Genomic DNA, 14,776 nt, shown 5'->3' with positions numbered 1-14,776 from the left:
CTGAAAAGCCTCCCCATTAAGATATCAGTCCTGTCTTTATAGTGTAATTCTGTGTTATGTAATTCTATCAGTTCTCAAACAAATGTTAGTGTGGGATGTCAATGTGTTATTGAATGATGTCCACAGCTATAGTAAAATTGTAATCTTTATAAACACAATTCAACAGCTTTTTATGTCCCACACACATCACTGAACATATTTGCCTTTAGGTTAAATTTCGGCTCAGTAATGAATAGCATTTCACATTTTCCCTATGTAGGATCTTAATTTGATCACTATTGTTGATGAGAATTTCCCCATACATCAGGAAAAGCAAACGTAGTGTATTCGAAGGTTTAAAAAAATCTTCTAACATCATAATACACATAGTAATTTCCACTTTAAAATAACAAATGTGCCATAACAAATGTATCAGCCCCTACAAAACATTTCCATATTACAATCAACATGTTGCTACAGGATTATTTTCCTGCTGTAGCAAACTGGCTCAAATTAAGATCCTACATCTGTCTATAAACAATTCGAACTGAGCGATCATTGTCGGTTCAAATCCAAACACTGAAAGAGATCTTGGAATGCCGTAAACAAGGTATACGGTTGCACAATACACTTTCAAATTAAATGAGAATGGAAAGATACCGTTTAGAGTGAGCTATATTGGCCTAGGTGATATCTGGCCTATCCCAAATCTTACTCTTTGGCCGAGTCATTTTCCTGAAAGATACAGTATGACCATATGGTTTAGTGGATTGGAGTAGTGACTAAACATCCCATGACTGCATAGTGAATGGAAATCATTATCGCCTAGATTGTCGCTGGATAATTAGAGAGAAATCTAGGGAGAGAGAGAAAAATCATAGACTGTACACATTTTTGCCTGTGGTAAATTCAGTTTAACCTTACTGTTCTGGTCCTACATGGGCGTATGGAATGTATAATTATTGTATACTGCAGAATAATTATAAGGCAAATAACCAGCCAAACTCGGTCAAGTTGGTCAGGTTCAATCACCCAATGGTAATGTCATAAATTTTAGTGCTAATATTAATTTCCATAGTTTTTGTTTATTATGCATTTGTAATTATGATGGTATTCAACGTCATCCACTCAGCAGCAGCAACGGTGACAAAATTATGATGTGTTTTGGGTAGAGTTCACAGTTTGCTGAGTGGTAATTATAGTCCAGAGGAAAAATCAATCATGACTAATTACATTGTACCAAGAACAAACATTGTAATAACAGTCCATTATTTTCAATAACAAAAAAACATAAATTCTACTTTTATTTCATTATTGATTTAGATTTACATTTGCTCAAAATTGAAAGCTGCATCAGTTCTCAGCGAATGAATGACCACAATCATGATGACGACTCGACCATTTTCCTGTTGATGCAACTGGATAGTCCCCGACTTTAATCCTTTTATCACTTGTCCTCGTCTAAACAGTCGTCGCTGTTGATTCGGTGGAGATAAGGTTCGTGGACGCTCCTCCTAATATGTTGCTGCTTTTGATCTTGGAGTTTGTGGTCACGCGCCGCAGTCCGGTGTGCCGGGGAAGTGCTTTTATCAGCTCTTGCGAACCTCTTAGAAACGGACTTTCTTTGACTCTCGGCGGTGTCTTTGATTGTCGTTTATTTCTGCCTATCCCTACTATTTTTTAAGGCTACTGGAAAATCGAAGGCAGCTGAACTGAGCATACCTCTTGAGGAGCCAAGGACCGTTGTAAAACCGTGGTCTGTCAGTGGTCATTTTGGAAGGCTTCAGATTGGCTCGTGAACGATGAAACTTAACATAGTTTTGGAACATTTGTATTTACTAATTTTACTCCCTAATACAATGTTTTGTCAAACAGGTAAGTGGTATGCCAATGTTATTAATTGATAATGCCAAATTGGGACTACATTGGATGTAGACCGTAAAATGATGTGCGTAAATTACCTGTAGCCTACCAAGCTTCTTTTTTCAACATGTTTTTTTTCGACATGGTTTACGATGAATATTATGAACACAGTAAGCGTACTATTATGAACTGGGGGATAGCTATGGAAGAAAAGGTGACAATACCGTTTTTAATGCTGAAAATATATAATTTATTAGAGCCAGATAAACATTTTGTATCTGCTCTCTCCATTAGTCCTGTCCATCTGGTAAGAAAGGTGTAAATCTGTGGCGTGCATACTGATAGTAAAGTTCATCAATCAAGGTTCTGTCATCCAAGGGGACATACCTACGACTCTCATTGCTATGGCAGTCTGTTGACCTGTCATTGGAGGCAGCAAGGGCCAAGCCTGTCTCTGTGTCTTCTCCAACCACACAAGCCTTTGACCCCTGCGGCCAAGGTGGAAAGAGACACGTGTCCATGAGGGCCGCCCACTCGGACAGAGATATTGTGCTGAAGGGTATCTCAGGACATTTACTATGAGAGTTCCCGTCTTGGCGGAAGAGAGATGGACTGACCAGGTGCTGCTGAGAGTGAACGATGATAGGGTAGCTCTGAAAGATCCTGTCGTCACCTGCAACAACTTGTCCGACTGGCGTCACTGTGTCATAGTTAGTTGGGCTATGACTTTTCACTTGGCTGTGAAATCTCTGCCTCATGCTCATCTCATGTTGGCCTTTAAGTCCCACAGCTCTCACTTTTGGAGTTTTCTCTCCATCTTTATCTCTATTCATCTTGCCTTCGTCCTTATGTTCCCTCATGCTGTTCTGCTCTTCATTAACCATTAGCATATATACGTCTCTGTCAGGGGTACCCACCACTTCTGTTTTGGCCTCAGTTGCCTGACTTGGAAGATTCACCATATCAGTAGCGTCCCATCTCTGATAGTTTGTATAAGAGGTGTCGTCAATTTTGGTTCCAGTCTTGCCCATCACCGTCATCAGTCTCCTGTATTTCTGAGTGAAACTGTTAGGGTCTCTTTTTGCCCTCGACCTAACAGCTCGTTGCCTTTTATCCTTCTCTCTTTTCATCACCGTAGAGGGGATGCTGGGATCAACCACAGACACGGGAGGAATAGCAGCACCCACCATGGTTGGAACACAGTGGTATGGCTGTGAGGGCCAGACTGGTCCAATAGGCATCACCGGAAGGTGCTGAGGGTGTGGTGTGTAGACATAATCAATCAATGGAGTAGATGGCTGGATGATACCTCCAGAGGTGTAGGCCTCTGTGGAAATGTTTGCAAGAACAGCAGAATCTAGGCCCATTTTTGAACGGTGTCCTGTATATTGAAGACAATCAAATTAGTTTTATATTAAATATTTGATCAATCATGACCATCTATTTTTGTTAGGCTTGCAATTTAATAGTAATCATATTTGATGCTAGTACACCCTAAGTACACTTTTTCTTTGTGAAGAAATTTCTGATTGTTTCAACATTTTTGGTTTTGTGGTTATGCTATTAAAAGATGTTCAAACAACACACTTACCATGATCTTGTTGTAATAAGTGTTGTTGGTAATTGTACTGAAAGTTCATTTTTATCCTCTGCTCTTATGCCAGATACATTATAAAGGACATACCTACATAAAATCAAGAGCATCAGTAGCACATTTTAGAATGTTTTTAGAATGTTACGTGACTGTGATGTCAGAATTGTTACTCAGGTGAGCACAGCTGGTGTTACTGTGGCAACAACCAAACATTCCTGCTTCAGAATAGCTGTATTTGCAGTAGGCCCTACTTTCCCTCTCAGCAAAGTTTCAAGAGGATGTCTTTCTTTTAGATTCTGTCCAACACCCGAGGGTCTTGCTTCGGTATGCTCCAAATAAATACTTTCCCTCCTGTTTCAATTTCACATTTCACCCTAAACTGAGAAGTCGGACTGTCTTTGAAGCTACTTTAAGCATGCTTATCGTAAGCAACATTCTGATCACCACAATAGTTTTTTTTACCACATACCATTGAATAGCATGTACTTCATATTCCTTCCCCCTTTTATGATACCTCTCATGTGAAGGCATATATTAAAATGGACCATATGGACATTAGCAGTCACATCCTGCCAGAGCTGAAGTGTCTCTACTTGACTTGGAAGCCTATAAATAATAAGGCTGTTAGCTGTGGCTATGGCTTAGTTCCGTAGCCAAAGAGACGCCATGTTTGGTAACGGATCCTTTCATACTAAACACTTCCACTCTAACTGCTCCCAGCTGGGACTTTCATTGGCTACATTAAATTACAACATAGATGTAGGGGAAGTTGAAGACAATCCCATACAAAGTGGATCTCCTCACTGTGCATAGTGGATTTGACAATCACCTTTTCCTGTAAATCACATTCAATTAGTGAAACACGACTGTCCGTAACTTGCATACAGTACAGTGACAGTCAATGTAGAAAGCATAGAAGTGAACCGTCTTTACCACCTTTTGTAGTATACCCCGTGCATCACTATAGTTTCCTAAAAGATACACTAAACACATACAAACCCCCCAAAAATGCCCTTCATTTATTCCAGATCTCCATTAGCTTTTTCCAGGCGCTCATGGTTCCCTTCAGCATGGGTACTGTGGGACTACTCAGGTATTTCTCCAGAGTGTACTGGTCCCTGTTGATGAACACGTTGTGGTCCCAGCCTTGTTTGGTGATCCGGGACACCCTTTCTCTCTGCTGCTGGGACTTCCTCTTCATGTCCTCCCTCTCCTCCCTCTGCCATAGAGAGATGGGCACCGAGGCCTGCCACGGGCTGGGAAAGTAGAGGGAATCAGGAGGGGGTAACCTCCCGTACTGCCCAGGAGGGGTTGGGTGATGGCACGTGTTGGGATGGCGAGAACCACGATACCTTCTCCTTGGTTGAGGGTTGGGGGCTTTGAACGGGGGGTGGTTTTGGGTAATTGGTGGTGCGAAGGGTAGGGAGTGTGTGGGGTCGCTGTGGATTGTTCCCCCTGATGAAGTTGGTTGCCTACTCTGACAGGATGGGGAGACAGACTTGATTGTGGAGCTAGCATACTTCTGTGAAAGGTTGTCATGTGTTATTGGGTTGTCAAAGACAGTTGGTTTTGCAGACAAAGGATGTTCAGCTTGGGATGCCCCAATGGTATCTACAACATCTCGCATTCTTATTTCCACCACTGAGGAGTGACTGTTTGCTACGGTAACATGAATCGTATCAAAGTCTAGCAGGTCGCGGTCAATCAAAATGACCTGTTCTTCTGTTATTTGTTCATTGGGAATAGACTGGTTGGACTGATTGGATGTCTGGGATTTTACCCCAAGTTTGTGGAAAACCTGAACAGACTGCATCATCTGATGACCCAGACGGCTCCTTGTCAATTGGGGTGGTTGGGGAGCGTTTGGGGTAGGCTGCACCCCTAACTTAGCCCCCTTAATGCTACCTTTCTGCTTCCTGGATGAGGAAATGTCTGAACCTGTTCTGTCCCCACCTCCATCTGCAGCACCGCTCCTTGCACATTGGACTAGCTCCTTCACAGGACTAGGGTTACTATCCTCTACACTTCTTTCTCCATCCCTCTTTTCACCTTCTATCTTTTCACTGTTCACGCCATCACTACTGTCACCAACCTCTCCAATGATGGCCGTTTTCTTTGTCGTCTCCCCTCTTCCCTGCTCTGCAACCTCCTCTTTATTTTTAGTAGCTTCCATCACAGGGCTTCCTGCAGCCTCCTCCAATAGGACAACTGGATTGCCAGTGTTCACTGTTGTGTCAATAGGTGCCATGGTAATGTTGGTTGCAGCTGCTGGTGCTGGTGCAGCCACACAGATGTACCCTGGTGGGGGGCATGCTGCCCAGATTTGTGGCACTGGTGTTGGCTGAGGGGGCTGATCTTTGGTAGACAACAATGTGCCATAGATCGCATGTTGATGGGTTTGATGATGAGAAAGAAGGGGTTGATGGTGATGATGAAGATGGTGATGAAGGAGATTGGGATGATTAGGAGGCTGCTGGAAATGGGCTGTTACAACCGGAGGGTTTGTGCTGTGATCTATGACCAGAGTTATCTGTCCTGCAAGTAAACTGTTTCCTGAAAGGAAACCAAATTATAATTTTTTGATTCACAAAATATTTTGTACAGTATGTTATGAATAAATGCATTTGTAAAGTCATTATGCCTTAATTAATTTCTGTCATGCAAAATGATAATTTCATGCTAACTTTAGAATAAAGCATAAAGCATAGATAGTTAGAAAGCTGAAAAGCTAACAGACAGTTTTGAGAGGTTTGAATTGTAATTGAACATAAAAGGCTTACCTTGTGTTGAGTCAGGTGTGAATGCATTACTCTGGAAAGGGTTATGATCCTCCATAGTTATAAACAGTTATTTTAACTAGTTTAACACAATATTTTTTGAAAGTACTTTGTTGTTAAGTCAAGTAATTGTTTGATTGATGCACCTAGAATGTCAGTGTCTCTCTATGATGTCACCATTTTTTACTTGATTCTGACTAGAGGGAGTACAGCTACGACCGGAAGGTACTTTTTCGTAGCAGGTTAGGATAATTTACTCAGCAGGTTAGGATAATTAATGTGGCAGGTTAGGAGACTTAGGTTAAGGTTAGAAAAAGTTTAGGGTTAGCTAAAATGCTCTCCTAACCTGCTGCGAAAAGTAACTTCCGGTCGTAGCTGTACTCCCTCTAGTCACAACTCCTAGACGTTCCAACTCCAGAAAATTGTTGTTTTGTTAAGAGTTTCATTTCTCCAAATAAATGTTTTTTTTTAATGCACAAAAGTACAAACAAGATCACCAAGATCAACATATTTTCAACATTAATTTGTCTCATAATCCCATAACTCCTATTTTACAATTATTATGATCAGGCTAGGCCTAGTTATTACATGGTTGCAACATAGTATTGACAGTTTCATTGCTAACTCAGTTGATTTTGTGTGTGTGTGTTGGGGTGTTAACTTGGGATCGGTAACTTCAAATCAAATTGTGTGCATATGCGTGCGTGTGCTTTGAGTGAAAACACAGCAGCACCTTATTGACTCATGTTTGTGCTACATGTTTGGCTGCTTGTGTCTATCCTCAGTGCTTCCCCCAGAATGTGCTCCGGGGGGTCACTCTCTGCTCCAGAACCCATACCGCAGCACCAGTTTCAGCTCCCGCAGCCTGCAGCAGTCAGCCCTCCAGGACTTCATCTGTGACCATTCCCTCATACCAGGCTGGTACCAGTTCCAGATCTTTGACAAGCCCGCCAGCATGCCCACACAATGTGTGGAGGTAAATGCCGATGATACATTTTATTTTATAGTACTTTTTCTCACTAGGTCTCAAAGCACGATACAATGTATGGAGGTCACCCAATGCCCCTACGTGTCGCTAACACCCATATTTTAAAACAATGGATAGAGGACTATTTTTATTTTATTTTGACGCCGAATATTTTTTTTTTTTTAAATATCAGTGCCGCCCTCCGGACCTCTGTTGAAGACCGAATGTGGCCCCCAGAGATTTTTTTTGTTTTACACCCCTGGTTTAGGTGGTCTTTCACAGCAAATGCCATACCTCAATCAGAACAGTACAGAAAAATATTGTCCCCATGATATAAGAACTTATAATGGCGCCGGAGGGGATGGCTGCCGTTTTACGGGCTCCTAACCAACTGTGATATTTTGTGTGATTCTTTGCATTGTTTGTAACTTATTTTGTACATAATATTGCAGCTACGGTCTCTTATGACTGAAAACAGCTTCTGGAAATCAGAACAGCGATTACTCACCTCGAACTGGATGAAGATTTTTTTATTTAATGAGTCCGACGCGAAGGATATACTGCTTCTCTGAGACCAGGCCCAAATCCCATCATTTGCGTGAAGAAAAGACGGAAATAGAGGGGTCGGAGATCGGGGTGCCTTAAGAGAATTCGTCAGCGAGTGGGTAACCCGTCTCTACCATCCGTTCTATTGGCCAACGTGCAATCACTGGAAAATATACCGGATGATCTCCGTTCGAGACTATCTTACCAACGTGACATTACAAACTGTAATATCTTATGTTTCACCTAGTTGTGTTTAAACGACGACACAAATAATATACATTTTTCGTAGCCGCCTACGAAAAACCACCACAAACCGATGCTGGCACTAAGACCAGTAAGGCCATCAGCAAACAAGAAAATATTCATCCAGAAGCGGCGCTCCTAGTGGCCAGGGACTTTAATGCAGGCAAACTTAAATCCATTTGACCTAATTTCTACCAGCATGTCACATGTGCATCCAGAGGGAAAAAAACTCTAGACCACCTTTACTCCACACACAGAGAGGCATACAAAGCTCTTCCTCGCCCTCCATTTGGCAAATCTGACCATAATTCTATCTCCTGATTCCTGCTTACAAGTAAAAACTAAAGTGGTCAGATGACGCGGATGCTACGCTACAGGACTGTTTTGCTAGCACAGACTAGAATATGTTACGGGATTCATCCAATGGCATTGAGTATACCACCTCAGTCACCTGCTTCATCAATAAGTGCATTGACGACTTCATCCCCACAGTGACCGTACATACTGTACAGTTGAATTCTGAAGTTTACATATCAGTGCCTCTTTGCTTGACTTCATGGAAAAATCAAAAGAAACCAGCCAAGAAAAATTGTAGACCTCCACAAGTCTGGTTCATCCTTGGGAGCAATTTCCAAATGCCTGAAGGTACCACATTCATCTGTACAAATAGTAGTATACATGTATAAACATCATGGGACCACACAGCTGTCATACCACTCAGGAAGGAGTTGCATTCTGCCTCCTAGAGACAAACGTACTTTGGTGTGAAAATTGCAAATCAATCCCAGAACAACAGCAAAGGACAATGTGAAGATGCTGGAGGCAACAGGTACAAAAGCATCTATAACCACAGTAAAACGAGTCCTATATCGACATAACCTGAAAGGCCGCTCAGCAAGAAAGAAGCCACTGCTCCAAAACCACCATAAAGAAAACAGACTACAGTTTGCAACTGCACATGGGGACAAAGATCGTACTTTTTGGAGAAATGTCCTCTGTTCTGATGAAACAAAAATAGAACTGTTTGGCCATTATGACCATCCCAACCATGAAGCATGGAGGTGGCAGCATCATGTTGTGGGGGTGCTTTGCTGCAGGAGGGACTGGTGAACTTCACAAAATAAATGGCATCATGAGGGAGGAAAAGTATGTGGATATATTGAAGCAAAATCTCAAGACATCAGTCAGGAAGTTAAAGCTTGGTCACAAGCTTGGGTCTTCCATATGGACAATGACCCCAGACATACTTCCAAAGATGTGGCAAAATGGTTAAGGGCAACAAAGTCAAGGTATTGGAGTGGCCATCCCACAGCCCTGACCCCAATCCCATAGAAAATTTGTGGGCAGAACTGAAAAGGCGTGTGCGAGCAAGGAGGCCTACACACCTGACTCAGTTACACCAGCTCTATCAGGAGGAATGGACCAAAATTCACCCAACTTATTGTGGAAGAAACATTTGACAATTTAAAGGTAATGCTACCAAATACTAATTGAGTGTATGTAAACATCTGACCCACTGGGAATGTGATGAAATAAATAAAAGCTGAAATAAACAATTCTCTCTACTATTATTCTGACATTTCACATTCTTAAAATAAATTGGTGATCCTAACTGACCTAAGACAGGGAATTTTTACTAAGATTAAATGTCAGGAATTGTGAAATACTGAGTTTAAGTGAATTTGGCTAAGGGGTATGTAAACTTTCGACTTCAACTGCACATATCCCAAACAGAAGCCATGGATTACAGGCAACATCCACACTGAGCTAAAGGCTAGAGCTGCCGCTTTCAAGGAGCGGGACACTAATCCCACTATGCTCTTGTCGGATGTGGCAGGGCTTGCAAACTATTACGGACTACAAAGGGAAACCCGACCTGCCCAGTGACGCGAGCCTACCAGACGAGCTAAATGCCTTTTATGCTCACTTCGAGGTAAGCAACACTGAAGCATGCACGAGAGCACCAGCTGTTCTGGACTACTGTGTGATCACGCTCTCCATAGCCGATGTGAGCAAGACCTTTAAACAGGTCAACATTCACCAGGCCGCAGGGACAGACGGATTACCAGGACATGTACTCAGAGCATGTGCGGACCAACTGGCAAGTGTCTTCACTGACATTTTTAACCTTTCCCTGACCGAGACTGTAATACCTACATGTTTCAAGCAGACCACATAGTCCCTGTGCCCAGTAAAGTGAAGGTAACCTGCCTAAATGACTACCACCCCGTAGCTCTCATGTCTGTTGCCATGAAGTGCATCATCCCGGAAACACTAGACCCACTCCAATTCGCATACGGGCCCAACAGACCCACAGATGACGCAATCTTAATCGCACTCTACACTGCCCTTTTCCACCTGGACAAAAGGAACAGCTATGTGAGAATGCGATTCATTGACTACAGTTCAGCGTTCAACACCATAGTGCCCACAATGCCCATCACTAAGCTAAGTACCCTGGGACTAAACACCTCCTTCTGAAATTGGATCCTGGACTACCTGACGGGCCACCCCATGTGCTAACAGTAGGCAACAACACATCTGCCACGCTGATCCTCAACACTGGGGCCCCTCAGGGGTGCGTGCTTAGTTCCCTCCTGTACTCCCTGTTCACCCACGACTGCGTGGCCAAGCACAACTCCAACACCATCATTAAATTTACTGACGACACAACAGTGGTAGATCACCGTCAACGATGAGATAGCCTATAGGGAGGAGGTCAGAGGTCTGGCAGTGTGGTGCCAGGACAACAACCTTGAGCAAGACAAAGGAGCTGATCGTCGACTACAGGAAAAGGAGGGCCGAACACGCCCCTATTCACATCGACGGGGCTGTAGTGGAGCAGGTTGAGAGTTTCAAGTTCCTTAGTGTCCACATCACCAACAAACTATCATGGTCCAAACACACCAAGACAGTCATGAAGAAGGCATGATAACAACTTTTCCCCCTCAGGAGACCGAAAAGATTTGGCATGGGTCCCAGATCCTAAAAAAGTTATACAGCTGCACCATCGAGAGCATCCTGACCGGTTGCATCACCGCCTTGTATGGCAACTGCTCGGCATCCGACTGTAAGGCGCTACTGAGGACAGTGACCACCGCCCAGTACATCACTGGGGTCAAGCTTCCTGACATCCAGGACCTATAAACTAGGCGGTGTCAGAGGAAGGCCCAAAAATTGTCAAAGAAAATTCACCCAAGTCATAGACTGTTCTCTCTGCTACCACACGGCAAGCGGTACCGTAGTGCCAAATCTAGGTACAAAAGGCTCCTTAACAGCTTTTACCCCCAAGCCATAAGACTGCTGAACAATTAATCAAATGCCCCCCCTCCCCCCTTGTTTTTATACTGCTGCTACTCATTGTTTATTGTTCATGCTTAGTTACTTTAATAACTCTACCTACATGTAAAAATGACCTTAACTAACCTGTAACCCCGCACATTAACTCGGTAACGGTACCCCCTGTATATAGCCTCATTGTTGTTATTTTATTGTGTTACTTTTTACTTTAGTTTATTTAGTAAATATTTTCTTAAGCAGCTTTTCTTGCACTTGAGTACTTTTCAGTGAGTAGCCAAATCACTGCAATGGTAACATGAGTGCTAGTCTTGCCCTTTGAAGTGAACATAGGCTCTTTGTTCTGAGGACCCTGGGATGGTATCAGCATTAAGCACAGGACCAAAGAGAGCGAGAGACGGGAGAGAGACAAGAGAGACAGGAGAGAGAGACGAGAGAGACACGAGAGACAGGAGAGAGACGGGGAGACAGAGTTAGAGAGAGAAAGAGACAAGGTTAGAGAGATAGAGAGAGACATCATTAGAGAGAGACATGGTTAGACAGCAAGAGAGGGAGAGAGAGAAAGATGTTCCTCATTTTCCCTGGGCTGCCCGCTGTGCTGCAGACTGAAGGATCCATCAGAGGTGTCAGCTTCCTCTTCTTCCCAGGGCATTGTCATGTGTCATATTGCAGTTGTTGCCTGCAAAGTGTTGCCCTACCAATCATTACCCATGTGGTTGTATTATTACCACCCAGTATAAACTAGCCTGGTCCCAGACATATTTGTGCTGTCTTACTTTTTATCACATTGAGTGACTAGAAGTTTGCAAGACAGCGCAAACAGATCTGGAACCAGGCTAAAGTAATCTCATTCTGTTCTCCATTGTCTTTATCTGTGTCCACCAGGTGAATCACTGTGGGACCCAGGCCCCAGTCTGGCTGTCTCTGGGGGAGGGCGAGAGCCTTCCCCGGCCCCTGGAGGTGACGCATCTGACGGCCTGTGCCACCTGGCAGTTCTTCCTCAGCAGCAGTAAGGACTGCTGCCTGTTCCGCATTCCTGTCACCGTGCGCAACTGTGGAGACTTCTACGTCTACCTGCTCCAGCCCACCCAGGGTTGCATGGGCTACTGTGCACAGGGTACAGCAGCTGTTTACGATAGTCTGTTTAGGTGGAGGCAATGAGGAGCTCCATATGCTATGAAAGTGAGGTGGCATAGTTTTTTTCTTCTTCAATGGGCAAAAACGTAGTGCCATGGTCTTCAGCGCCACAATGTCATAAAAGGCCATTCAAACACAAATATAATTTCATAAATGAACGTGTTTTCATTAATTTGATGATATAATCGTCAAGCCCACTCAAAAGATTAGGGCTGACCTCGGAAGTACAGTCCGATGTAGTGCTGCATCACTTGCATAGCGTATTGCCAATGCTCTATGCTGTAATCTCTTACTGTATGTGTCAATGTAAACATGACATTACTTTAATCAAATCAAATTTATTTATATAGCCCTTCGTACATCAGCTGATATCTCAAAGTGCTGTACAGAAACCCAGCCTAAAAACCCCAAACAGCAAGCAATGCAGGTGTAGAAGCACGGTGGCTAGGAAATACTCCCTAGAAAGGCCAAAACCTAGGAAGAAACCTAGAGAGGAACAAGGCTATGTGGGGTGGCCAGTCCTCTTCTGGCTCTGCCGGGTGGAGATTCTAACAGAACATGGCCAAGATGTTCATAAATGACCAGCATGGTCAAATAATAATAAACACAAACAGAACAGTTGAAACTGGAGCAGCAGCACGGCCAGGTGGACTGGGGACAGCAAGGAGTCATCATGCCCAGTAGTCCTGAGGCATGGTCCTAGGGCTCAGGTCCTCCGAGAGAGAGAAAGAAAGAGAGAATTAGAGAGAGCATACTTAAATTCACACAGGACACCGGATAGGACAGGAGAAGTACTCCAGATATAACAAACTGACCCTAGCCCCCCGACACATGAACTACTGCAGCATAAATACTGGAGGCTGAGACAGGAGGGACTGAGACTTTAGGTTTCTTTAAAAGTGTTAGCTAAATGCTGTATATGCTCCTAGAATAGGATATAACTCATTTTACTATTATTATTATTAAGAGGGAATTCTTATAGTGGTAATAGCGTAAAGGTGACATGATACGACTGTAAAAACGCTAAAGAATTAGCACTAACCACATGTAACTCATTAAACTGTTATTTATGTGCTTGTGACTCAGACCTCTGTAGTGTTAACTGTTAAGACCACCACTGTTAATTGTCTGTTCATCGTCCTGCTCTCATTCACCATGTAGAGATGTCAGACTCTGCGGCTGTGGTGTGTGGTCCTGACGAGGTGGAGGTTGATGGAGTGTGTAAAGGTGAGTGAGCTCTCTGCCTCCTGACCCTGTGTTGCCTGGCTCTATAGGATGCCCTTGTTAAAGTCAGACACCACAACAATCCACATCAGAATTGCCATGCGGTGTGGAATGCAGCAACAGGCCCCTCACAGGTCCTCTTAATGAGCTAAGCATGTGTTTCCTGCCTCCCTCGCCCCGTCTCCATGACGATATCTCTCGGCGAGGTCGTGAATTTTCCCTCCCGGTTTTAGGGCGAAGGAGGAGGGGGGCTGGGGACATAGGTGGATGGTTTAATTAACTTTTATTCACACAAGAGACGCTATCAAGTTGGAAGGGAAACTATAAATAGGAGAAGGTACCCACCGTTTAGGTACCTACTCTTTTGGTTTGTTATGGTTGGCCCCTTTCCCTGATTAGAGTTACAGAAATAGACCAAAATGTTGGGACCCACTGGAAAGCAGTGGCTGATGACTGGATCTTTGCCTGAAATATAGATTTTGATTACTTAATGGGTCACAGGACAAAAACATTCAGCCAAGCTTCTATTATAACACAATCATCTCATATCACCCAAATACTGTATACATTATTACCTGCTATGTCCATGTAAATACCAGTTACATGTTCAGTAGGAAGAAAACTGGGTGAAACTGCCCATTTTGTCCAATAAGACATTTTGTCTAATTTTGTCCAATAAAATATGTTGCTAAACATTTTGCTTTGGTGTACCCTACTGAACACAACTCCATTATCCCTTCCAGCCAAACATCCTCCTTCCCCAGCGGTACCTGTGATAGTAGCAGAGCTCTCTGGGAGCATCGTCTACCTGAAGTGCAGCTTCGAGGGCCATAGCGTGAACAGCTCCCTAGGCTATGTGGTTGCCTGGTCTCGCCTCTCCCCCCAAGGCATCAAAGAAGAACTGAAACAAGAGATTACTGTCCAAACCGTTGCCTTCATCGAGCTGGACGGGATCAACCTCCGACTGGGGGACAAGGTGGGTAGAAGTTACCCCTAACCACTGACGCAGGTTCAGATATTTTTCCTCTCTAATGGTTAAGGTTAAGATCGGGGGTGGTGTCATTTGATCCGAGACTTGTGGTTACGGGTAGCTTCTACTTCGCTTGTAAAACAGTCAAACGGCCAGAATAATGCTAGCTTCCGAACTCT

General features: G+C 43.6%; 1 protein-coding gene across 1 annotated transcript in view; it reads left to right on the top strand.

Moving 5' to 3' along the window:
* The first annotated feature begins 1,447 nt into the window (after nucleotides 1-1,447).
* Nucleotides 1,448-14,776, top strand: part of LOC110534811 (von Willebrand factor D and EGF domain-containing protein) — a 30,701-nt gene continuing 17,372 nt past the window's right edge. Inside the window, exons 1-5 of the mRNA XM_036946716.1 lie at nucleotides 1,448-1,854; nucleotides 6,999-7,189; nucleotides 12,152-12,383; nucleotides 13,565-13,630; nucleotides 14,371-14,603. Coding sequence (XP_036802611.1) covers nucleotides 1,782-1,854; nucleotides 6,999-7,189; nucleotides 12,152-12,383; nucleotides 13,565-13,630; nucleotides 14,371-14,603 — 795 coding nt within the window. The 5' untranslated portion in view covers nucleotides 1,448-1,781. The remainder of the gene's footprint in view (nucleotides 1,855-6,998; nucleotides 7,190-12,151; nucleotides 12,384-13,564; nucleotides 13,631-14,370; nucleotides 14,604-14,776) is intronic.

Source organism: Oncorhynchus mykiss, chromosome 2 (assembly GCF_013265735.2).
Source record: "Oncorhynchus mykiss isolate Arlee chromosome 2, USDA_OmykA_1.1, whole genome shotgun sequence".
NCBI classification, from domain to species: Eukaryota; Metazoa; Chordata; class Actinopteri; order Salmoniformes; family Salmonidae; genus Oncorhynchus; species Oncorhynchus mykiss.
This window is presented reverse-complemented; position numbering and strand designations above follow the sequence as displayed.